The sequence below is a fragment of the Scylla paramamosain genome, chromosome 37, assembly GCF_035594125.1.
Source record: "Scylla paramamosain isolate STU-SP2022 chromosome 37, ASM3559412v1, whole genome shotgun sequence".
NCBI lineage: Eukaryota > Metazoa > Arthropoda > Malacostraca > Decapoda > Portunidae > Scylla > Scylla paramamosain.
The window spans coordinates 11,090,246-11,117,096 of NC_087187.1; the positions used below are offsets into that span (position 1 = coordinate 11,090,246).

At 38.9% G+C, this 26,851-nt stretch overlaps 1 protein-coding gene across 4 annotated transcripts in view; it reads left to right on the plus strand.

Annotated features, from left to right (window-relative positions):
• The window catches only part of LOC135091497 (huntingtin-like), a 164,708-nt gene that overhangs the window by 93,494 nt on the left and 44,363 nt on the right, over positions 1-26,851 (plus strand). For 2 of the 4 annotated variants that reach the window (XM_063989188.1, XM_063989189.1), the window contains exons 27-34: positions 7,625-7,761; positions 8,157-8,291; positions 9,717-9,821; positions 9,989-10,081; positions 11,030-11,370; positions 13,631-13,797; positions 15,171-15,387; positions 20,252-20,345. In XM_063989188.1, the coding sequence (XP_063845258.1) occupies positions 7,625-7,761; positions 8,157-8,291; positions 9,717-9,821; positions 9,989-10,081; positions 11,030-11,370; positions 13,631-13,797; positions 15,171-15,387; positions 20,252-20,345 (1,289 nt within the window). The remainder of the gene's footprint in view (positions 1-7,624; positions 7,762-8,156; positions 8,292-9,716; positions 9,822-9,988; positions 10,082-11,029; positions 11,371-13,630; positions 13,798-15,170; positions 15,388-20,251; positions 20,346-26,851) is intronic. The other 2 variants (XM_063989190.1, XM_063989191.1) reach the window with 2 other exon arrangements.

Consider the following 26,851-nt stretch of genomic DNA (forward strand, 5'->3'; position numbering starts at 1 on the left):
GGTAAAAGCTACTTTTGATATCATTTAGGTGTTTCTCTTCCTTTTTTTTTGCTGTGTATCTGGATTCTTTTCCCCTTAACAATAATTTTTCATTACTATTTTTTTCATCCTATTTAGCAGTTTATAGATTGTTATCAGTCCTCCATTTTCTTGTCTTTGTTCCATTGTTGCTAAAACATAATTCTTCTAGCCACAGTACCATCTTGGTTCCCATTCTCTTTAACCTTTCTGGTTTGCATGCTTGTTTTTTGTATGGGAACCATTTTCTATTTTTTTATTTAATCATTGTGATAATCATCATGCTGATATTTTTTTATTCATATTGTGAAATTTGGCCTCATTATTTCTCAACATTCTTTATAAATCTTTGAATCCCTTCTCTATATTCTTTATTGATGGACTGCTATGCATTAACACTCCTAAATCTTTTCTTCTTATAGCTTTATTATTTCCTTGTTTCTTATCTCATATATATATCCATTTAGATCTCTTTTCAATCTTTCTTATTATCATTACATTACACAGTACTTGCATACATTGAATTTCACTTCCTGCCACTTTCCTCATGCATACTTCTTACTTGTTAAATTTTTAAGGATTTTAAAATCATTGTGGCTTTTCATTTCATTTGACAATTTTGTATCATCTTAAAACAGACATATTACTTTTCACTCTTTCACTCTTTTCATTGACATATACATATCAAGAAAAGTATGGGTGTGAAAACCAATCTTTATGGGGTATTTCACTTTCTTCCTTCCTCCATTCTGATTTGCTATCTCTTACCATTGTTCTCTTTTCTCTTGCTAAGAACATGAATACTTGCTTTTTCTGCGATGCAAATACACAGTCCATTCATCCATCTCCATCCTATGTTATATTAATCAGTTTTGAGTAAAAGCTTATGAATTAAGTTGTACATGATGTCATTTTCCAAAATCCATACTGTTTATCCATCATTATTCCTTAAATTTATATGTGTGTGTGTGTGTGTGTGTGTGTGTGTGTGTGTGTGTGTGTGTGTGTGTGTGTGTGTGTATTTACCTAGTTGTGATTTATGGGAAAAGAGCTATGCTCGTGCTGTCCCATCTCCATATCTTTTAATATCCAGCTTAGCTTTGAATCCATGTATACTTTCTGCATTTACTATCTCCTCATCCAGACTGTTCCATACTTTAATACTTCTATATGGGAAACTATACTTTTTGACGTCTCTTCTACAAGCACTCCTCTTCAGCCTCTTCCCATGTCCTCTAGTGTCCCGTGTATCCCAGACCATTAATTCACTCCGGTCCACCTCCTCTACTCCCTCATATGGTTTATATATCGCAATCAAGTCTCCCCTTTCTCTCCTCTTTTCCATCGTTGCTAGATATAGCCTTTCCAGTCCCTCTTCATATGACAAGTTCCTGATACTTGGTACCATCTTTGTAGCTGCTCTCTGAACCCTCTCCAACTTCCTTATATCCTTCTTCTTGTATGGCGACCACACTACTGCTGCATATTCTAGTCTAGGTCTTATCAGCGACACGATCATCTTCCTGGCCATCTCTTCATCCATATATGCAAAGGCCTGCCTTATTCTTCTCAACAAGATATAGGTTTTTCCTGTAATTTTGCTAATGTGTCTCTCCGGGGTCAGGTTCCCAGTCACTGTAACACCGAGATCCTTTTCCTCTTCTGCTCCACTCAACCTTACACCATTCAACACATAACTTCCTTTTACTCTTCTTTTACTTTTTCCAAATTCTATTACCTTACAATTCTTTAAATTAAATTCCATTTCCCATCTATAACTCCACTCTGATATCTTGTTCAGGTCTTCTTGTAACGTTCCACAGTCCTCTGCACTCTCAACTTTCTTCAGCAACTTTGCATCATCCGCAAAAAAGCTCATGTAGCTGTTCACACTCTCTGTCATATCATTTATATAGAGTGCAAACATGATTGGTGCAAGTACTGAGCCTTGGAGTACTCCACTTATGACCTCCCTCCATGATGATTTTTGATCTTTTACCACCGTTCTCATTTCTGTTTGTCAAGAAATTTTCCATCCATCTCAGCAGGCCCCGCCCTTAGCCCACCATTATGCTTCTACTTCCACAACAATTTCCTGTGTGGCACTTTATCAAAGGCCTTCTTCAGGTCTAAATAAACACAATCTGCCCATCCATCTCTTTCTTGCATTATATCCACCACTCTAGAATAAAAACTCAGTAAGTTTGTAACACACGATCTCCCTTTCCTAAATCCAAATTGTTGCTTTATTATCACTTCATTTCCTTCTAGGTACTGCATCCATTTATCCTTCACCAATCTTTCACACATTTTGCACACCACACTTGTTAGACACAGGTCTATAGTTTAAGGGTTCCTCTTTACTACAGTAAAATCCCTCTTATCCGGCATCAATGGGACCGCCGACATGCCGGATACCAGAAGTTGCCAGATACCTGAATAGAAGTGAAACTATGTCCACAATCACCATCCTACACTCACGCATCTTACCATAACAAAGATAATCTGATCGCCGTGCCGCGCGTCGCCACCTGCACTGCCACAACACGCTTCCTCTTTTCTACAACTTTAGGCATGATGAAGGCGTCAGGCGATAAACAGTGCACACGCGGGACTGAGTCACTGAGTAAGCACAGTGCAGTGGGCCACGGGTGGCGCGAAGCAGTGTGCTCTGGTGGCAAGGGGACAAAGTATGCCTCGTGCGGGAATTTTAATCGATTTTATGAGTACACATTGATTTTTTATTGATTTTAAGGCTCGGGGAAAAATGTGCCAGATACTTGAAGCTGCCGGATACTCGAATGCCGGATAAGAGGGATTTTACTGTACCACCTTTGTATATTGGCACTGTGTTGGCTCTCTTCCATTCAATTGGGACTCTGCTTTCAATTAGGGAGCTTTCAATAATATTATGTATTACCCATGTCAACTGCTGATTGCACTCTTTTAGTATCCATCCTGACACTCCATCAGGTTCAGGGGCCTTCCTAACGTCTAGTCCCTCCATCTGTTTCTGGACATCATCTTCAGTCACTTGGATTTCCCCCAGACCCATTTCCTCACTCTGCCACACAAATGTTTTCTCTTTTGTGAATACTGATTGAAAACTCTTGTTCATTATCTTTGCCAGTTCAGCCGGATCCTCACACATTTGACCATTCACCTTCAATCTGCTTATTCCTTCTCTGTTTTTCATTTTGCTGTTCACATATCTGAAGAATTGTTTTGGTTCCTCTTTGCATTTGTCCATAACATCTTTCTTGTAATTTTTCCTTTCTTCTCTAATAATCCTTACATATTAATTTCTTGTAGTTGTGTAGTTTTGCCATAGCTCCTGCGTATTTTTTCACTGCCATCTATTTCATGCCATTTCCCTCTCCTCCCTAGCTATTTCACATCTTCTATTATACCAGTCATTGTTATATCTTCTCTTTGTCTCTACTTTTGGTACATATCTTTTCACTCCTTCTTCTTAAATATTGATGAAAGCTTCCCACTTCTTTTGCACATTACTTGCTGTGATAAGTGTACTCCAATCCGCTTCACCAAAGTATCTCCGCATTTGTTCAAAATTTGACTTACCATAATTAAATCTTTCACTTTTATAATCTTCACATCTACTTTCCTCTCTTTTTTCTTTAATACATGGTCACTTTTTCCTAGTGAACAACTATAATTCATGTCTTCTATAATATCTGTTTCTTTTGATAATACCAAATCAAGTCTTGATGACTCCTTTCCTCTGTATCTAGTGTTTTCCATTGCCAGTTTCAGAACCTTATCTCCCCATGAGTCTTCTCCTCTTGTGTTCCACTCCTCCCAATTTATCTCTACAATTAAAATCTCCCATTATAACAATTTTGTTGTTTTCTTAAATTTTCTTTACAAGCCATTCTTTTGTCTCACTTAGCAATTGTTCATGCTCTTGTCTATTCCAGGTCTTTGTTTTTGGTTGGACATACACCACTGTGACATTTCGTAATCCTCTTCTTCCATTTATTAGTTTTGAGTTTAGGCCTTCCACCAAGCCTTCTGCCTTTTCCACACTCTCCACCCTGATACCTTTTTTAACAAGCATCATCACTCCACCTCCTCCTTTTCCACATCTGTTTCTTATCCACATATTGCACTTTCCCCCTCCTAAATTTGGTGTTTCTGAATCTCTTAGTTTAGTTTCTACCATTGCCATGATGTCTGGTTCATTTGCTTTTACAAATTCATTCACTTCATCCATCATTGAAACTAAACCATCCACATTAGTGTATGCCACTGTCCATGTCCCTCCCTCTCTTACAACTGTGCCTCTGCACCCTTCACTCTTCGCATGTACCACTTCAAAGAGTGAAGGGTGCAGAGGCACAGCTGTAAGCTGTGTGTGTGTGTGTGTGTGTGTGTGTGTGTGTGTGTGTGTGTGTGTGTGTGTGTGTGTGTGTGTGTGTGTGTGTGTGTGTGTATTTACCTAGTTGTATTTACCTAGTTGTATAATACAGGGTCCGAGCCAAAGCTCAATTAGTCCTGTCTCCATACCCGAATTTGTCCAATTTCTCTTTAAACATGTGCACACTCTTTGCCGCAACTACCTCTTCTTTTAAGTTATTCCATATTTCAACCGTTCGATGCGGAAAGCTGTATTTCTTAATATCTCCCAAACAATGACTCTTCTTTAATTTCTTCATATGTCCCCTTGTACGTCTATCTCCTTCCTCCACTTTTACAACTAGGTCATCTCTGTCTATCTTCTCCATGCCATTTACTAATTTGAACATTGTTATCAGGTCTCCTCTTTCCCTTCTTTCTTGCAGTGTTGGTAATCCAATTTCTTCCAGTCTTTCCTCGTAACTTAGGTCTTCCAATTCAGGTATCATTTTCGTAGCTGTTCTTTGTATTCTTTCCAATTTCCTTATATCTTTCTTTTTGTGTGGAGACCATACCACTGCTGCGTATTCCAGTTTGGGACGTATCATGTGTGTTATGATTTTCTTCATCATTTCTTTGTCTAGGTAATTAAATGCCACCCTGATATTTGCTAGCAAATTATATGTAGAGCCAAATATTCCATTGATGTGTTTTTCTGGTGAAAGTGTGTCTTGAATTATTACTCCCAAGTCTTTTTCTTCTTTGCTCTTTGGTATTGTGATACCTCCCATCTTATACTCCCATGAAGGTCTCCTTTTACTTCTTCCCATCTCCATTACATGGCACTTCTTTATATTGAATTCTAATTTCCATCGTTTACTCCATTCATAAATTCTATCAATATCCCTCTGTAGTTCCTACAATCCTCTTGGTTCTTTATTACTTTCATCAATTTTGCATCATCTGCAAACATATTAATGTAGCTATTTAAACCCACCGTCATATCATTTATATAGACCTGAAACATTATAGGTGCCAACACAGACCCTTGTGGTACTCCGCTTGTTACTTCGCACCAACTTGATTTATTATCTCTGATTACTGTACTCATTTCCCTACCTTGGAGATAATCCTTCATCCACTTAAGTATTTTTCCTTTTAGCCCTCCTCGATGTTCCAGTTTCCATATGAGTCTTTTATGTGGAACTGTATCAAAAGCTTTTTTCAGATCTAAATAGACAGCATCAACCCAACCATCTCTCTCTTGTAGTTTATCTATTACTCTTGTATAAAAGCTCAGTAAGTTTGTTACGCAAGATCTCTCTTTCCTGAAACCGAATTGTTTTTCTGTTATTATATTTTCTTGTTCAAGATATTGCACCCATCTGTTTTTAATGACTATTTCACAGAGTGTGTGTGTGTGTGTGTATGTGTGTGTGTGTGTGTGTGTGTGTGTGTGTGTGTGTGTGTGTGTGTGTGTGTGTGTGTGTGTGTATTTACCTAGTTGTGGTTTACGGGAGGGTAGTAATCTCATAGTATCCTGTCTATCTAGTTTGGTCTTAAAAGTACTGACAGTTTCGACATTTACAACATCTTTACTGAGTTCATTCCACTTGTTCACACCTGTGAGGAAAACTGTATGTCTTAATGTCTCATCTACAGCTAACTTTCTTCAACTTATTGTGTCCCCTTGTCCTTTGTAAGTCTAAATTTATAAAACCTTCTTTATCCACATTTTCCATACGATTTATCATTTTATAGATGTTTATTAAATCTCCTCTCTCTCTCTCTCTCTCCTATTTTCAAGGGTAGGAATTTCCAACATTCTTAATCTCTCTTCATAGGTCAATTTACTGTTCTTTGTACTCTTTCTAATTTTATAATATTCCTCTTTGTATGAGGAGACCACATCACTGCCGCATATTCCAATCTTGGTCTTATCATGGAAATCAACAATTTTTTTTAAAATTTCTTTATCTAAATATGAGAATGCCATTCTTATTCTTTTTAGCAAATTCATCGTGGCTCCAGTAATTTCTGTAACTCTTACTCCCAAATCCTCTTTCTCTTTTGACTTTTTTAACTTCATACCTTCCATCTCATAATGATATTGTATTCTTTCTTACTCTTATCAAATTCCATTACTTTACATTTACTTAAACAGAATTCCATTTGCCAAGATTTACTCCATCTATTTATCTTATTCAAATCATCTTGCAGTACCATGCAGTCATTTACATTTTCTACCCTTCTTATCAGTTCAGCATCATCCACAAATAAGTTCATATAACTATCTATTTCTTCATTTATGTTGTTCACATATATTACAAATATTATCAGTCCCAACACTGACACCTGTGGGAAACCACTAGTTACTTTCAGCCAAGATGAATTTTTGGTCTTGTATTACAGTTCTCATCTCTCTATCATCCATCCACTCCAGCAGTCTTCCTCCAAATTTTCCATAATTTTTTTTCTTCCATAGCAATCTTCAGTGTCGTACTTTGTCAAATGTCTTCTTCAAGTCAAAGTAGACACCATCCACCCATCTGTCTCTCTCCTGCACAAATATCGACTACCCTTGAGTAAAAGGACAATAAGTTCATGGAGCATGATCTTCCCCTCCTAAATCCAAATTGACAGTTTACTAAAACTTTATCTCTTTCCAAGTGTTCCATCCATCTTTCCTTTATTGTTCTTTCCCATAATTTTCCTACAACACTAGTCAAGGACACTGGTCTGTAATTTCGTGGATTTTCCTTATTTCTTCCTATGTATATTGGTGTAATATTTGCTTTGTTCCAATCTTTTGGTACTATTCCCTGTGGTAGTGATGTCACCACTAGACTGAATTGTATCAGCCAGTTGTTCTCTACATTCCTTTTGTATCCAGTTTGATACTCCATCTGGACCAGTTGCTTTATTTAGTGTGTGTGTGTGTGTGTGTGTGTGTGTATAGAGTCAGAAGATGGGAAGTGGGATAGATTTTAAGAGAACTCAGGGCAGGAAGGAATATTATAAAGCTCCTTTTAGTGAGCCAGTGAGATACTTGCCACTTTAGTTTAAATGTGGAAGCTTATGCTGCCTCTCATAACAGTTAGGCAACTGGCCATAACCAGGCACATGATGGAGGAAAAAGAGGGAATATTTTCTGTACCTAATGTAGGATGTAATGAAGCAAAGGTTTATTAAATACAGAAATACTGTTGTGTCATTGTATACCAGTGTTGTTGAGTGTGATGTGTTTCAGGCATCCTGGCCCTGCAACCGCTAGTGGAAGACCTCTTCTTGGTTCGCAGCACCACTAGTACTGCTGATCAGCGGGAGTTGGACACCCAGCGGGAGGTGCTGTGCTCCATGCTACTTCGACTGGCCCATTACCATCAGGTGCTGTGCTTTTCATCACTCTGTTATCAACTACACTATGCTGTGCATGACTTATCCTTTACACAGAAGTATTCAAAAGTAGTATTATATCAAAATCAGAAAACAATATTTCTTTCTTTTCCTTGTCTTCATTTTATTTTGTATTCATAAATTTTGTCTATATTTTCTTTGTATCCTGTATATTTTTCTTCCTTCTGATGTTGATTAATTCATTGTGTATTTATGCAACTGAAAGTAGGTCAAGAAAGTAGAACAACATTGTACTTCAAACTTCATTGACAGATTTGAACATACTTAGTGCCTAAACAATGCCAAAAAAGGGTGGAGGAGGAATTAGTGTTTATTGGATAAGATGGTAAGTTGGACAGTGTGGTGAGTACAACACATTTCCACAGGTGCTGAAACTTGTGTCTTTAGTATTGGGAGCAACTCGGGAAGTCAACCGGGATCGCTGGAGGAAATTGTCACGCCAGGTCATTGATACCCTGCTGCCCTTTATATCCAAACTACAGGTCAACCTGGACTCTGAGGTAATAGCTGTATGCATTGTTTATCCTTGTTAGTCTTAGTGATTTGTGCAGGAAGTAGGATGCTTTACAGAAAAGAAAAAGTTGCAGGGTATGTTTCATGGAAGAATATTAATAAGATGCAGTATAGGGATAATCAGTATAAAAATATTTGTTTGTAACTGTTACAGTGTAGTTAGTATAAAAAATAGAAGAGCCAGAAAGATTACTGTATTTGGTTTCATTGTATGTTATTACCATATGGGCCTGAAATAAAGAATATTTTTGTAAGAGGATAGTATTGTGCATTATTCATTATGGTTCTCATAGTGTAGTGTAGTGTAGGTTGATGGCACACTAATGTGTGGCGTCCCCTGCTCCAGTGAGGTAAGCAACAAAAACAAAAAAATTGAGAAAACGGTGTTTTAAAGTCCTGCTCCCCATCCACCCACACCCTTACTTGCCATTTGTCTCAGAACTGTCAAAAGCTGTTTTTTTGTTTCTTGTTTATATTAATAAGGCAAGATATGATGGAAATATTATTATCATCATAATAAGACAATAACAAAATACAGCATTATATGTGTCATATTGATAAGTGAATGTCACTGATTGGTATTGTTTGTCTTGCAAGATGTAATATTTTTAAGAATGTGAAATGAAAAATGAAAATATATTATGTTACCTTGTTTCCTGATACTTTAGAAGCCTTAGGCTATATGAGAGCTTGGCAACGAATATTGCTTACCAGTTATTGTACTACCTAGTGCAATTCTTATAAGAACTTAAGACTCATTGTACATCCTCTTCAGTAATTCATTTTATTTGAAGTGAGTAAAAAGATAGTTTTCTAAAACTATTTCCTTGTGTAATTGTAACTTAATATTAATGGGCATAGGCTCCATTTTTCCTCATTCTGTAGTTTCTTTCTTGCTCCTGAGGATAAGATAAAACTCAGGCTGTCACCGCAGTCACTATCATCCATAAATGCTTACAAAAAAAAGGACAAGTAAAGAGAAAATCATGTGAAAAGTTAGGAAACCTTCCATTCAGTGATACTTGTTCAGGAAGACTGACGTACAAAAGGCAAGGCACTCATCTGTGCTCCCATTGGTTGGGAGGTGGTGACTCACCATAACCCTATACACTGATTGGTCACGGCACCTCTCTCAGATGCTTGCCTCTTCAGCATGGAATATCTTATTGTGCATCAATCAGTGGAAAAAAGTTGAGTTTTTTATTAGATTTTGACTTTATTGACTTATCTTTTGGACTTTCAGAATATGTCAGTTACCTCATAAAAGATACTGAGTATCTTTTAGTATCTATTTGAGGCATGAGACAACTCAATTTTGCCCTGGGTGTCACTTATCTCACTATAGCAGGGGATGCCATATATATGTGATTTAGACAACACAGATATTAATACTGTTGTGTCACTGGCTGCAGGAATCACTGAGTGCTGTGGAGGAAGTGATGAATGGAGTGTGTGCTTCTGTGTACAGGCCTGTTGACTGTGTGCTCAAGGCCTTATTTACTTCCCCATGTGAACTGGTGAGTTACTTTGGAAAGATACATTCTTGTGATGATCATTATTATTTTTTAATCTATTATTTTTTCCAATGTCTTTTCAGTTTATCACCTATTGTGGTATAGCATAGACCCTTTTTTTGGTATCTTGTAGCAAAGATCCACACACACAAAGTTCCACACACCCACAGGAGAGCAGGATTGTTGGCCTTCTGCTGGTGCAGGATCACACACACACACAGGAGGACAGGATTGGTAACCTCCCACTCCTGCCAGGTTGTGAGGTAAAGGAAGAAAAAAATAACTTCACTTATATCCCATTTGTATTCTTTGCTGGGTAAACAGAAGTCATGGCATGAAATGAGCAAAGTCCAGATTGTCTTTACCCTGTCAGATGTGTTGGTTATATAAGCTGAGTCTACTAACCACTACACTACCAGGCAGCTAGTGGCTTTGTAAATGTCACCATGTGTGTTTCTTCTGTTCTCTCTTATTGATTTAATTTCATTATTCTATTGGCATGTACTTTTTGTATTTTTGATTGTATTGTAAGTATACATAACTGCAGTCCAGATTTGTTATAGTGAATTATAATAACTTTGCTCTGATGTCCATCAATAATGTATTATGTAGGAGATTGTTACCTGTAGTTTTTAATCTTTCTCACTCTTATTTTACATGTATTCATAATTATTTTCATTGTTGCTATCTCACTCAGATGTCAGTTTTCAGAAAGATTTACAATTACTTGTGTGGCTTGCAATTATGTGTCCTTTTGTGATGAGATTTGTTTTTCTTTAATTTCCAGTAGAAGTTACACATAAGTCCAGAATGTGTCTACATTCTCTTGGATGTTGTAAAAGGGGATTTAAAGACACAAAAAAGCAAAGAGCTTGGAAGCCTCCTCTTGCTACTTCAGATTACCAAAAACAAGAAAGCAGCAAATTTAATTTCATTTAATTTTGATTTCTAATGATTACTTTTTGAATGAAAATGTGTCTTGCTACTTTTGAAAACATATAATTCCAGGAAAATTTTGTATTAATTTACAGTGGCATTAATGCTGGATGATATGAGAGTTGAGATGGTCTTGACCAGTTCAGGTCTTAGAGTAGAACTCCTCCTTTGTCTCTTTATGAAAGTGCATTTTCTGGACTTTTTTGTACCTGCCATTTGTTTTCAGCCTCACAGCAGCTCCCTATCTGTATTGACAGAATCTTTACTTCCTACAGGAGACCACAGTAGGAGTGGAGCGGTGGGTGGGTGGGGTTTTGCTTCTTCTCCGTGCCCTCATCACTCACTCCACCTCGGAGCTCATCCTTGCCCGCCTGGAGGAGCTTGGCCTCAGCATGGACTATGTGCACACTGACTCCATCCCTGACACCAGCCCCTCACCTTCCTGCACCACCTCCACCACAACAACCACCACCACCACAATCTTGGCCACACCACACTACCAGGGTCCCCAGCGACCAGCCTCACTCCCACTCCCAGTGTCAGAGACTTCGGCAAGTTTCCGTGACCCCCTCAATGTGACCCAGCCTGAGACTCTACCCCAGGTGGCCATGGCGAGGTGAGCTCCTGTCTCAGCAAGTGGAAAGATAGTCATGGAAAATCCCAAATGATGACCACATTAATTGAAAGTGTTTCTCACTTATATTTATCAACTTTTCTAAATTTGATTTGAGAAAAAAGTTTTGACCTTTCAGAACAAAATATTTTTATTGCATGTTTCTTTTTAGGAGATTTCTGTACTTGAAGTACACCTATTGATGTTCTCCCCAAAGAAATGGTCACAGCAGAAGATCTTCCTCTTCTCTGTATCCAGACATTACATTCTTGATTGTTCAAGCACTTAATTTAAACCAGCATCACTATTACACATATACTTATTAATCTTATTCTCCCACATTTCAAGTGGTCTTCCATTTTTTGTTAACATATTCAGTTTCTTTCATGAAAATATTCTTTATTGTCTGCATTTCATCTTTCTAGTATGTCTAAATTTTTCTCCCATCCTGCCAGTCCATGCCACTCCATTTGCACATGTCTTCATACCACATCTCTCATACAACTTTTCTTTGTTCTAGTACTTCCATTTTGTCACTTTGACGTCACTTATCAAACTTTTGTTGTTGCCTTAGACATATCAAAAGCTTTTGATAGAGTCTGGCACAAAGCATTGATTTCCAAACTACCCTCTTATGGCTCCTATTCTTCTCTCTGTAACTTCATCTCAGGTTTCCTTTCTGACCATTCTGTTGCTGCTGTGGTAGACAGTCACTGTTCTTCTCCTAAATCTATTAACAGTGGTGTTCCTTAGGGTTCTGTCCTGTCACCCACTCTCTTTCTACTATTTATCAATGATCTAAACCAAACTTCTTGTCCTATCCACTCCTACGCTGATGATACCATCCTGCACTTTTCCACATCTTTTCCTAGACATCCAACCCTTCAGGAAGTAAACAATTCACACAGGGAAGCCACAGAATGCCTGACTTCTGATCTCTCTAAAATTTTTGATTGGGTCAGAGAAAACTTAGTATTGTTCAATGCCTCAAAAACTCAGTACCTCCATTTATCAGCTCAACACAACCTTCCAGACAATTATCCCCTCTAGTTCAATGACACTCAACTGTTCCCCTCTTCTACAATGAACATCCTTGCTCTGTTCTTTACTTATAATCTAAACTGGAAACTTCACATCTCATCTCTAGCTAAAACAGCTTCTATGAAGTTAGATGTTCTGAGTTGTCTCCTCCAGTTTTTCTCACCCCCTCCTTTAGCTGCTGACTGTGCACAGGGGCCTTATCTCCCCATGTATGGAGTATGCTTCACATGTATGGGGGTGTTCCACTCATACCGCTCTTTTAGACAGGATGGAATCGAAAGCTTTTCGTCTTATCAGCTCCTCTCCTCTAACTGATTGTCTTCAGCCTCTCTCTCATTGCTGCAATGTTGCATCTCTTGTTATCTTCTACTGCTGTTTTCATCCCAGATGCTCTTCTGATCTTGCTAACTGCATGCCTCCCCTCCTTCCACAGCCTCACTGCACAAGACTTTCTACCTTCTCTCATTCCTATTCTGTCTACCTCTCTCATGCAAGAGTTAACCAGTATTGTTAATTATTCATCCCTCTCTCTGTTAAACTCTGGAACTCCCTGCCTACTTCTGCATTTTTATCTTCCCATGACTGAACTCTTTCAAGAGGGAGGTTTCAAGACATATATCCTATAATTTTATACCACTGCTTTCGACTCTGGGGACTGGCATCTCAGTGGGCTTTTTTTTTTTTTCCTGCATATAAAAAAAAGATGACTCATTTCTATAGCATATACTTTTGACTGTTGTGTCCTATTTCATACCCAAGTCAGTTATATACTTTGCAAGGTCAGTTCTGTTATCATCCTCCACAAGTTTCAGTTGCAGGAGTGCCTAAATTAATTAAATGTAGATTTATTTGAATATTATTTCCTCAGAATCCAAGGTATCCAGGATACATTCATTATTATACCACAGTTTCAGTCCTGCATTCCTTCCCATTCCTCAGGTTTATGCTGAGAAAGTACTCCTTCAGTTTGATTTTGTATGACTTCACTTCCAAAGTTATTGAAATACACCACTCTTTTACTCATCACAACCACTGACATCCTCAACTCATGCATTCCTCCTTCCTTAAGTTTTTATTGTAAGAGGACTTTAAGTTCACTTAATTTTATCTCTTTTTCAATCATTTGAATATTTTTCCTTGACCTGAAATCAGGATATTTAAAATAAAACAATACTTTTCACATTACAGCTACCCACACCCTGCATTCCTTCTCTTCCCTTAGGTTCCTGTTGGAGGTGGTGCGGGTGAGTGTTAGTGAGATCAGAAGTGTACGCCTGGCTCTCCTCAGCAGTGGTCTGGGAGGGGAGGGAGGAAACCAGCATTCTCCTGACATGCTGGTCCACCTCTCTCACCACCTGCTGCTCACTCTACTCCACCTCACTCTTTCCAGTAGGTGTTGATATTTATCCTATAAAATATAAATGTATGAAACCAATATTTCATCTCATCCACCTTTAAGGTGAATGTTAGCTTTGGTATGTTGATAAATTATTAGGAAACTGGTTAAAGAAAAGAAGGGGGAAATTTGTGTAACTGCTGCTCCCTAAAAGGTATGGATATTTTTTGTTTGTGTTATTTTTATAAAATTGTATGCCTTTTTTTTGTGCTGTATATATTATGAAATACTTTATGCTTTTCAGCATCTTTTGATATATGAAGTGTATTTCTAATCAATTTTCTATTTTACAATTTATTATTGTAGAGCTGTAGTATAGTAGTAATGCACTTAGATGGAGGTCATTGGGTTCTCAAGTGTATGGGTTTGAATCCTGACCTGACAGTCTGAGATTAGGAAGGGCTTCCTCTCAGGATAAGAGTTCCCAAATGCCAAAGATAAAGTTCTCTATTAGGAGACATCATCCTGGCCATGATTCACCAGGGGAACCAGGGAAAAAATGGTTGCCTTACATTTTATGATACTTCTTGTCACTTTGCTCTAGTTTCGGTAAATAAGATAAGTAACATCTGTAGGCAGTATCAGTCTTCTTCCTCCTTAGCAGCTGAGAAACTAAGATGTGATTTTATTTTATATTTAGGGAATGTTTGTGGTTGTGATTGCTAGTGTGTAAGTGTGGTTGCCTTACCTTGGTTACCTTCCCTTTGTTGGGAATATTGGCCTTTTAAGCAAAGATCCTATACATCTACTTATACTTCAGATTCCTTTTGAATTTAACTGGTTTCTTGTATTCTACTTTTTTTTTTTTTAGAAAGTGGTTTGTTAAATATGAAGAAAAATTCTTCCTTATCTGATCACTCACAGAGCCTCTAGTGAATATTAATAATGTGAAGATAAACATTGCTATGATGACCCCCCAATAGGATCAGCCATGTTTTGATGGAATGAATAGTGGTCTGACATTTCACTACTGAATTAATGATGGTTTGTTACTGTTCTCATTTGATCCAACTAGATGCACTTTTTTGTTTTCCATATGTCATCTTACATGTTATGTATTATGTTTATCATCATTATAATCATCATCATCAAGTTATGTGATTTCACTGCAAGACAGAGGCTTCCCCTAATGGTTATGGCAAACACATCTCATACAATTGGTAGGCTACAGAGGGCCTACAGCATAAGAGGAGACAAAACCCAGATTGTCTTTGGCTGGCTTGAGATTTGAACCCATGCCCTCTCAGCTTTATGTTGAGCTGAGCAAGCTATCCCCTGTACCACCAGGCTGCTACCTCCATCTTCATTCTCTGTTAAACTTAAGTGGACATCCATAGTCACCTCCAGAATGTCATCCCAAATCCAGATCAGTGGCGAGAAGTGATCACTTCTCTCAAGGACATCTGCAGCAGAGAAGTAGAGCTCATGGAAGAGATCAGCGAGGCACTTCTCTTTGTATCTGGCTGGTATCCACCCCTCACCCTCCTGTGGTGCAAACTGCTAACTTCCCTGGATCTTACCTCCCAGCATCTGTGGACCCGTGTGCTTAGAACCTGCCAACGGAAATCTGTAACTAGTGTAAGGTGAGAATCAAGCTTGTTAGCAACTCAATTTTAGTAACTTCAGAAGACAGATCTGTATGAGGTGGATGACAATCCTTATTTATTTTGCACACTGAAGGAAGTAGACTTAAGATTTGATTGCATCTATGCATACCCATCTTTATGCCAGCCTCTACAGAGAGGGGTGGCTGAAACAAGGCTTACACACAAAAACATACATACATAGTGCAGTGTGGTGGTTAGTACACTTGGCTTACAACCATGAAGGTCGCTCTTGTCACACAATATTTTTTTTCACTCCTGTCTTCTCCATACTGGACCTCCATGCAGTCATCTGCTGAACAAATAAAGCACCTTATGATTTATGTAGTAAATTAGTAATAAGAAAATTGCATTTTGCAACACCCTACTCATATTCCTGACCATCTTGGAGATACACCCAACATTCTTGACCTTTTCCTAAACTCTAATCCTTCTGCTTATGCTGTCACCCTATCTTCTCCATTGGGCTCCTCCGATCACAATCTCATATCTGTGTTTTGTCGTATAGCTCCAATTCCTCCTCAGGATGCCCCAACGTGGAGGTGCCTCTGGCATTTTGCTTCTACTAATTGGGAGTACCTGAGGAGGTATTATTATGATTTTTCCTGGAATGACTACTGGTTCTGTGTCAGAAACCCATCTCTGTGTGCTGAGTGCATAGCAGAGGTGATGGTGTCTGGCTTGGAGATGTACATTCCTCACTCTTTTCTTCTTCTTCTTCTTCTTCCCAGCTTTTCCTTATTCGGGGTCGCCGTTGTGAATGAGCCTTCTCCACGTATTTCTATTGTTTGTCATCTCTGGATTTATATTCTTCTCCCCAAGATCTCCGTTTATGCAGTCAATCCATCTTCTTTTGGGCCGTCCTCTTCTTCTAACTCCCTCCACCTCCATTTCCATGATCTCCCTTCCTACGTGGTCTTCGCCAACTCTTCTTCTCAAGTGTCCATACCACCTCAACCTTGACTCCTGGATCTTCTTGGAGACTTCAACTACTTTCACCGTTCCTCTTATGTACTTATTCCTAATTCGGTCTGTTCTGTTGACTCCCACCATCCATCTCAACATCTTCATCTCCGCTACATCCATCTTCCTCTCTTCAATCTTCTTCACAGGTGCTGCTTCTAGCCCATACATCAAAGCAGGTCTAACGACTGCTTTGTGGACTTTGCCCTTCACTCTTACTGGTACCCTTCTATCGCATATCACACCCGAAACTTGCCGCCAATTGTTCCAGCCACACTGAATCCGAAAGTTCACTTCTTTTTCCATTTCCCCTGTCTCGTCTACCATCGATCCCAAGTACTTAAATGTTTTCACTCTCTCTCTCTCTCTCTCTCTCTCTCTCTCTCTCTCTCTCTCTCTCTCTCTCTCTCTCTCTCTCTCTCTCTCTCTCTCTCTCTCTCTCTCCTCTCACTCTTTCTCTTGACATAAACCTTCCAAACCTTGGTTTAACACAGCCTGTTCCCATGCTATACATGATAGAGAGGTTACAGAGATAGTAATAGAGAGGTGATAGGGAGGTACTTAAGCCTCCATCACCTGAATCTCATACACTTAATATTTCTGCCTGGAATCATGCTCAATATGTTCTCCAACTAGCCAAAAACTCCTTCATTAATAGAGAGTCTCAAAATTTTCCAAGATCTAACTCCCCTCGTGACTTCTGGCACCTAGCCAAAAAGATCTCCAATAACTTTGCTGCTTCTTCTTCTTTCCCTCCTTTATTTTAACCTGATGGCACCACTGCTATCTCATCTATCTGTAAAGCTAAAAACTGTGCCTTGGATGATTCAGGGCTTGTTCCTTCCTTTCTTCCATGCTCTGACTACTACATGCTACGTATTAAAATTCTTTGCAATGATGTTTTCTATGCTATTGCTGGCCTTAACCCTCGGAAGGCTTATGGATCTGATGGGGTCCCTCCTATTCTTCTCTCTTTTTATTTTTTTTTATTTATTTAATTTTTTTATGTAGAAGGGACACTGACCAAGGGCAACAAAAATCCAATAAAAGAAAAACACTGAGATGCCAGTCCCAGAAAAGGGTCCAAAGCAGTAGTCAAAAATTGAAGGATAAGTGACTTGAAACCTTCCTCTTGAAGGAATTCAAGTGGAGGAAGGTAGAAATACAGAAGCAGGCAGGGAGTTCCAGAGTTTACCAGAGAAAGTGATGAATGATTGAGAATACTGATTAACTCTTGCATTAGAGAGGTGGACAGAATAGGGGTGAGAGAAAGAAGTCTTGTGCAGCGAGACTGCAAGAGGAGGGGAGGCATGCAGTTAGCAAGATCAGAAGAGCAGTTAGTGTGAAAGTAGTGGTAGAAGACAGCTAGAGATGCAACATTGTGGTGATGAGAGAGAGGCTGAAGACAGTCAGTTAGAGGAGAGGAGTTGATGAGACGAAAAGCTTTTGATTCCACCCTGTCTAGAAGAGTGGTATGAGTGGAACCTTCCCACACATGTGAAGCATACTCCATACTTGGACAGATAAGGCCCTTGTACAGAGTTAGCAGCTGGGGGGGGTGAGACATCTCAGAGTGCCTAACTTCATAGAAGCTGTTTTAGCTAGAGATGAGATGTGAAGTTTCCAGTTCAGATTATAAGTAAAGGATGGACTGAGGATGTTCAGTGTAGAAGAGGGGGACAGTTGAGTGTCACTGAAGAGGGGATAGTTGTCTGGAAGGTTGTGTCGAGGTGATAGATGGAGGAATTGAGTTTTTAAGGCATTGAACAATATCAAGTTTGCTCTACCCCAATCAGAATTTAGAGAGATCAGAAATCAGGCATTTTGTGGCTTCCCTGTGTGAAATGTTTACTTCCTGAAGGGTTGGACATCCATGAAAAAACATGGAAAAGTGCAGGGTGGTATCATCAGTGTAGGAGTGGATAGGACAAGAAGTTTGGTTTAGAAGGTCATTGATGGATAATAAGAAGAGAGTGGGTGACAGGACAGAACCCTGAGGAACACCACTGTTAATAGATTTAGGAGGAGAACAGTTGCCATCTACCACAGCAGCAATAAAATGGTCAGAAAGGAAAATTAAGATGAAGTTACAGAGAGAAGGATAGAAGCCGTAGGAGGGTAGTTTGGAAATCAAAGCTTTGTGCCTTTGCACCTCCATGCTTGCACCTTGCCTAGTCAAACACTTAACTCTCTATCAACATCTACCTTTCCTTCTTGCTGGAAGTTTGCCTACATTCAGCCTGTTCCTGAAAAAGGGTGATCATTCTAATTCCTCAGATTATCGTCCTATTGCTTTAATTCCCTACCTATCTGCAGTTCTTTAATCTATCCTCAACAAGAAGTTTCTTAAACATCTATCACTTCACAACCTTCTATCTGATTACCAGTATGGGTTCCATTAAGGCCGTTGATCTGGCTTTCTTTACTGAGTCTTGGTCATCCTCTTTTAGAAATTTTAGTGAAATGTTTGTTGTTGCCTTAGACATATCAAAAGCTTTTGATAAAGTCTGGCATAAAGCTTTGATTTCCAAATTACCTCCTACAGCTTCTATCCTTCTCTCTGTAACTTCATCTCAAGTTTTCTTTCTGACCATTCTGTTGCTGCTGTGGTAGACAGTCACTGTTCTTCTAAATCTATTAACAGTTGTGTTCCTTAGGGTTCTGTCCTGTCATCCACTCTCTTTCTATTATTTATCAATGATCTAAACCAAACTTCTTGTCCTATCCACTCTTATGCTGATGATACCATCCTGCACTTTTCCACATCTTTTCCTAGACATCCAACCCTTCAGGAAGTAAACAATTCACACAGGGAAGCCACAGAATGCCTGACTTATGATCTCTCCAAAATTTCTGACTGGGGCAGAGCAAACTTAGTATTGTTCAATGCCTCAAAAATTCAATTCTTCTATCTATCAGCTCGACACAACCTTCCAGACAACTATCCCCTCTTCTTCAGTGACACTCATCTGTCCCCCTCTTCTACACTGAACATCCTCAGTCTGTCCTTTACTTACAATCTAAACTGGAAACTTTCCATCTCATCTCTAGCTAAAACAGCTTCTATGAAGTTAGGTTTTCTTTTTCGTTTCTGCCAGTTTTTTCCACCCCCACCCTTCCCAGCTGCTAACTCTGTACAGGGGCCTTATCCACCCATGTATAGAGTATACTTCATATGTTTGGGAGGATTCCATTCATGCTGCTGTTTTAGAAAGGGTGGAATCAAAAGCTTTTAATTTTATTAAAAACTCCTCTCTTCTAAATGACTCTTTTCAGCCTCTTTCTCATCACTGCAATGTTGTATCTCTTGCTCTCTTCTACAGCTATTTCCATGCTAACTGCTCTTCTGATCTTTCTAACTGCATGCCTTCCCTCTTGATGTGGCCTTGTTGCACAAAACTTTCTTCTTTCTTTCATCCCTATTCTGTCCACCTCTCTAATGCAAGAGTTAACCAGTATTCTCAATCATTCATCTCTTTCTGTGGTAAACTCTAGAACTCCCTGCCTGCATCTGTATTTCCTCCTTCCTATGATTTGAACTCTTTCAAGAGGGAGGTTTCAAGACACTTATCCTTCAATTTTCAATGATTCTCCTGGTGTCTCTTTTGGGACTGGCCCACAAGTGTGATTTTTTTTTCTTTTCTTTCCCCTTGGCCAGTAATCCTCTTGCTTATAAAAAAAAGAAAGAAATATACTTAACACATTTAGAAGTAAAATGCAGCATTATCAACTAAAAACTTTAGTGTCTCATCCTCACTACATTCCATCATAATCTATATAGCCTAAAAAACACTAGGGAAAATTAGAGGACACCCTCTTTTTGTTTTTTTCTTTCCTTCAATTTTATGAGTCTGTAATGATGTGAGTCTGCCCTCCACAGTAGCCCAGTGGTGAGTGAGGCTACAGGACCCTCAAGCTGCCTGTCCCTGGAGTTTATGAGGCGATGTGGTTTGCTGGTGTTCTCAGAGTTTGTGGTAAGTTCTTCTTGTTGATGTATGTGTTTTTAAATACAGTAATACATTGTGATTCAAACCTAATTGGTTCTTTTGGGTTGTTCGAATTGGGAAGCAATTTATCCCATTCAAATTAATGTAAAAAAAATGAATCTGTTCCAGGTCTCAAAATCAGTTTTTTTTTTAATTGTTATGGGTTTATATTGTGCCCTAAACATAGAATTAAATGAAAATAACCTAAATTATATGTAGAAAAAAATACAGTAAAAGAAAACATGAAGTATATTTCGACATATAAGATGGCATCTCATCATCCTAAAAGACTAAAAAGTGGGTCATCCTATGCATCAGATACAAAAACAATGACCTTAAAATTTTACACAAAATACTATTGTAAATAAATGCCAACCTCAAAATGATGAGTCATTGAAAGTTCCTGCCGTCTTCAGTCTTGAACACAGTTGTTGTAGTGCACACAATTTTTATTTTGTACTGAAATCTCTCTCTCTCTCTCTCTCTCTCTCTCTCTCTCTCTCTCTCTCTCTCTCTCTCTCTCTCTCTCTCTCTCTCTCTCTCTCTCTCTCTCTCTCTCTCTCTCTCTTCACCCCCCATGCTCCTGTCCCATTCCCTGCTCTCTTCCCCCTCTCTCTCTCTCTCTCTCTCTCTCTCTCTCTCTCTCTCTCTCTCTCTCTCTCTCTCTCTCTCTCTCTCTCTCTCTCTCTCTCTCTCTCTCTCTCTCTCTCTCTCTCTCTCTCTCTCTCTCTCTCTCTCTCTCTCTCTCTCTCTCTCTCTCTCTCTCTCTCTCTCTCTCTTCACCCCCCATGCTCCTGTCCCATTCCCTGCTCTCTTCCCCCTCTCTCTCTCTCTCTCTCTCTCTCTCTCTCTCTCTCTCTCTCTCTCTCTCTCTCTCTCTCTCTCTCTCTCTCTCTCTCTCTCTCTCTCTCTCTCTCTCTCTCTTCACCCCCCATGCTCCTGTCCCATTCCTTGCTCTCTTCCCCCTTCCCTCTCTCTCTCTCTCTCTCTCTCTCTCTCTCTCTCTCTCTCTCTCTCTCTCTCTCTCTCTCTCTCTCTCTCTCTCTCTCTCTCTCTCTCTCTCTCTCTCTCTCTCTCTCTCTCTCTCTCTCTCTCTCTCTCTCTCTCTCTCTCTCTCTGAAAGTAAGGACAATCCTGAGAATTGTTAAATAGAATGAAACTAATAGAGAATGAAAATGGAATTATACAAGTGAGAAAGGATGAAACGAAAATGACATAGAATGAATGAGGGGGAAAGAGAGCAAGGTACCACTCCCATGTCCTTTATCTTTGACAGATAAGGAGGAGGGGAGGTGACAGGGAGTGAGGTTTTAGACCAGAGGAAATAGGAAGGGAGAAGGGAGGAAGGGACATACAAGGAAGTAGAGTACATTGGGCAAGTGGAGAGAGAGAGAGAGAGAGAGAGAGAGAGAGAGAGAGAGAGAGAGAGAGAGAGAGAGAAGCATGGTGGGTGGGAATCATTGGCATCACTTGAAAGGGTGTTTGTGTTTGAATTGGAGGGCTGCATTCAAATTGGAGGACAAATTTTTTTTTGCCTAACCTGTTTGAATTGGGAGTTGTTTGAATTGAAGGACGTTTAAATCACGAGTTATGATTGCACTTAGATGATATTCAGTGTTAAATGTAATGGCAGATATATTTTGGATTAGATCAATGTATTAAAAGATTAATATTGTTTATGAATGGTGACTAATTTTGATCATAATAGCAGTAACATGCACATAAACCTCATATCATTAGCTTAGAATTTGTTGTTATGTTTAACTTCTTCAACATGAGAACATCATACCATATACAAGGGTGCATCTTTTTTTTTTTTTTTTATGTAGGAAGGACACTGACCAAGGGCAACAAAAAATCTAATAAAAAAAATGCCCACTGAAATGCCAGTCCCATAAAAGGGTCAAAGCAGTGGTCAAAAATTGGTGGATAAGTGTCTTGAAATCTCCCTCTTGAAGGAATTCAAGTCATAGGAAGGTGGAAGTACAGAAGCAGGCAGGGAGTTCCAGAGTTTACCAGAGAAAGGGATGAATGATTGAGAATACTGGTTAACTCTTGCATTAGAGAGGTGGACAGAATAGGGGTGAGAGAAAGAAGAAAGTCTTGTGCAGCGAGGCCGCAGAAGGAGGGGAGGCATGCAGTTAGCAAGATCAGAAGAGCAGTTAGCATGAAAATAACAGTAGAAGACAGCTAGATATGCAACATTGCAGCGGTGAGAGAGAGGCTGAAGACAGTCAGTTAGAGGAGAGGAGTTGATGAGATGAAAAGCTTTTGATTCCACCCTGTCTAGAAGAGCAGTATGAGTGAAACCCCCCCAGACATGTGAAGCATACTCCATACATGGACAGATAAGGCCCTTGTACAGAGTTAGCAGCTGGGGGGGTGAGAAAAACTGGCAGAGACGTCTCAGAACACCTAACTTTATAGAAGCTGTTTTAGCTAGAGATGAGATGTGAAGTTTCCAGTTCAGATTATAAGTAAAGGACAGACCGAGGATGTTCAGTGTAGAAGAGGGGGACAGTTGAGTGTCATTGAAGAAGAGGGGATAGTTGTCTGGAAGGTTGTGTCAAGTTGATAGATGGAGGAATTGAGTTTTTGAGGCATTGAACAATACCAAGTTTGCTCTGCCCCAATCAGAAATTTTAGAAAGATCAGAAGTCAGGCGTTCTGTGGCTTCCCTGTGTGATATGTTTACCTCCTAAAGGGTTGGACATCTATGAAAAGTCGTAGAAAAGTGCAGGATGGTATCATCAGCGTAGGAGTGGATAGGACAAGAAGTTTGGTTTAGAAGATCATTAATGAATAATAAGAAGAGAGTGGGTGACAGGACAGAACCCTGTCCTAATCTTCTGTGTCCTGGGTCCCTTGAGCTGGAGCAGTGTTATTTTCTTTCTGGATATTGCAGTTATTTTCAGAATATAGGTCGTATATGATGCGGTGTCTTATATGACTTTCAATATTATTATTGTGCAAGAACATCAGTGTGTCTTGCATGCATTTGTACTTCACAGTAACAATCTAACAGAAAATGACACACACACACACACACACACACACACACAGAAATAGTTTATTATAAAATGTACAGGCTTTTGCTGTTTGTAACCAACATTTAGGAGAGAGGATGAGATAATAAAAGGGAAACTATTACAAATGTAGCTTTGTATCTTATGTGATATAATGAACAAAAGTAGCCATTGTAGCTCAGTGAATATATATATATATATATATATATATATATATATATATATATATATATATATATATATATATATATATATATATATATATATAAAGAAAACTTGTGATGAAGTTACAGAGAGAAGGATAGAGGCCATAGGAGGGTACTTTGAAAATCAAAGCGTTGTGCCAGGCTCTACCAAAAACTTTTGATATGTTTAAAGCAATTGCAAAAGTTTCACCAAAATCTCTAAAAGAGGATGACCAAGGCTCAGTAAGGAAAACCAGAAGGTCACCAGTAGAGTGGCCTTGATGGAACCCATAGTGGTGGTCAGATAGAAGGTTGTGAAGTGATAGATGTTTAAGAATCTTCTTGTTGAGGATAGATTCAAAAACTTTAGATAGGCAGGAAATTAAAGCAATAGGATGAGGGATCAGAGTGGTCACCCTTTTTAAGAACAGGCCAAATGTCGGCAAACTTCCAGCAAGAAGGAAAGGTAGATGTTGATAGACACAGTTGAAAGAGTTTGACTAGGTAAGGTGCAAGCATGGAGGTGTAGTTTCAGAAAACAATAGGAGGGGACCCCATCAGGTCCATAAGCCTTCCATAGGCCAGCGAAGGCACAGAAAACATCATTACAAAGAATTTTAATAGGTAGCATGAAGTAGTCATAGGGTGGAGGAGAGGGAGAAACAAGTCCAGAATTGTCAAAGGTAGAGTTTTTAGCAAAGGTTTGAGTGAAAATTTCAGCTTTAGAGATAGATGTGATAGCAGTGGTGCCATCTCGTTGAAATAAAGGAGGAAAAGAAGAAGCAGCAAAGTTATTGGAGATATTTTTGGCTAAATGCCAGAAGTCACAAGGAGAGTTAGATCTTGAAAGATTTTGACACTTTCTATTAATGATGGAGTTTTTGGCTAGTTAGAGAAAAGACTTGGCATGCTTCCAGCCAGAAGTACAAAGCACATGAGATTCTGGTGATGGAAGGCTCAAGTACCTTTTGTGAGCCACCTTTCTATCATGTCTAGCATGAGAACAGGCTGTGTTAAACGAAGGTTTGGAAGGTTTAGGTTGAGAAAAAGAGTGAGGAATGTACGCCTCCATGCCAGACACTATCACCTCTGTCATGTGTTCGGCACACAAAGACGGGTCTCAGACACGGAAGCAGTAGTCATTCCATGGAAAATCAGTAAAATACCTCCTCAGGTCCCCCCAACTAGCAGAGGCAAAATGCCAGAGGCACCTCCACTTCAGGGGATCTTGAGAAGGGATTGGAGTGATAGGACAAGATACAGATATGATATTGTGACAGGAGGAGCCCAACAGAGAAAAGAGGGTAACAGCATAAGCAGGACTAGAGGTTAGGAAAAGGTCAAGAATGTTGGGTGTATCTCCAAGACGGTCAGGGATGGAACCCATGCTGGTGATCAGAAAGAAGGTTGTGAAGTGATAGATGTTTTAGAATCTTCCTGCTGAGGATAGATTAAAAAACTTTAGATAGTCTGGAAATTAAAGCAATAGGATGGTAGTTTGAGGGATTAGAATGGTCATCCTTTTTAGGAACATGCTGAATGTAGGCAAACTTCCAGCAAGAAGGAGAGGTAGATGTTGATAAACAGACTTGAAAGAGTTTGACTAGGCAAGGTGCAAGCACGGAGGTGCAGTTTCAGAGAACAGTAGGAGGGACCCCATCAGTTCTGTAAGCCTTCCAAGGGGCTAAGGCCAGTGAAGACATGGAAAATATCACTGTGAAGGATTTTAATTGGTAGCATGAAGTAATCAGAGGGTGGAGATGTGTATGTATCAAATTACCTTTATGTTCACTGATTCTGTGTGTTAGTTTCCTATTGGTTTCTCCAATATATCAAGTCTTGCAACTTGAACTTGAACTTGAACTTGAATATATATATATATATATATATATATATATATATATATATATATATATATATATATATATATATATATATATATATATATATATATATATATATATATATATATATATATATATATATATATATATAGATAGATAGATAGATAGATAGATAGATAGATAGATAGATAGATAGATAGAGATATATATATATATATATATATATATATATATATATATATATATATATATATATATATATATATATATATATATATATATATATATATATATATATATATATATATAAGAACTTAAGGGAGTTGCAAGAAGCCATCAGGCCTACACATTGCAGTCCTTATATGAAATATACCTACCTATTTTCACCTATCATCCCCATCCATAAATCTGTCTAATCTTCTCGTAAAGCTCCCTAACTCAGCACTAACAACTTGATTACTGAGTCCATTCCATTCATCTACCTCTCTGTTTGAGAACCAATTCCTTCCTATCTCTTTTAAACCTAAATTTTCAACCTTGAACCCATTATTTTTTGTTCTATTCTGGTTATTGATACTAGGAATTTTGCTTACATCCCCCTTGTTATAACCCTTATACCACTTAAAGACTTCTGTCAGGTCTCCTCATATCCTACATCTCTCTAAAAAATGTAAATTTAACATTTCCAATCTTGCTTTGTAAGGAATATTCTTCATCCCCTGTGTCCTTTTAGTGATTCTCCTTTGTACTGATTCTAATAGATCTATATCGTTCCTGTAATATGGGGACCAGAACTGCACAGCATAGTCTAGATGAGATCTGACCAGCGCCAAATATAACTTTAATATTACTTCGAGCGTTTCACTTTTAACACTCTTTAAAATTAATCCTAATATCCCATTTGCCTTGTTTCTGGCCTCATGCATTGTTTTCATAGATGGAGTTCAGAGATAACTTTAACATCTAAATCTTTTTCGTACCCTGTACCTACCAGAGCTTCATTATTTATTACTTGCCTACAGCTTTTTTTTTTTTTTCTTTCTTTTTTATGTAGAAGGGACACTGGCCAAGGGCAACAAAAATCCAATAAAAAAAGCCCAGTCCCAGGCCCAGATGCCAGTCCCAGAAGAGAGTCCAAACCAGTAGTAAAAAATTAAAGGATAAATGTCTGTAGTGTTCTCTACAACAAGGACACGGAGGCAAACACAGACCAGTCTTGGGTTTATTGTTGGAGTACAGCAATACCTGGAAAAGCGGCTGTGTGTGTGTGAGATGAGAGTCAAGGTGAGACTGACTACTACCTTGTGGGTTTTCCCAGCTCCCAGGTGCTTGACCTGACCTGACTTTGAGTCTGCCGGTCCCACAACTGGGAAGCTTAGCATGTAAGGAATCCTCGAGGATTAGCGTGGAGTGGCTAGCCAGTTGGCCAGTCACTACAT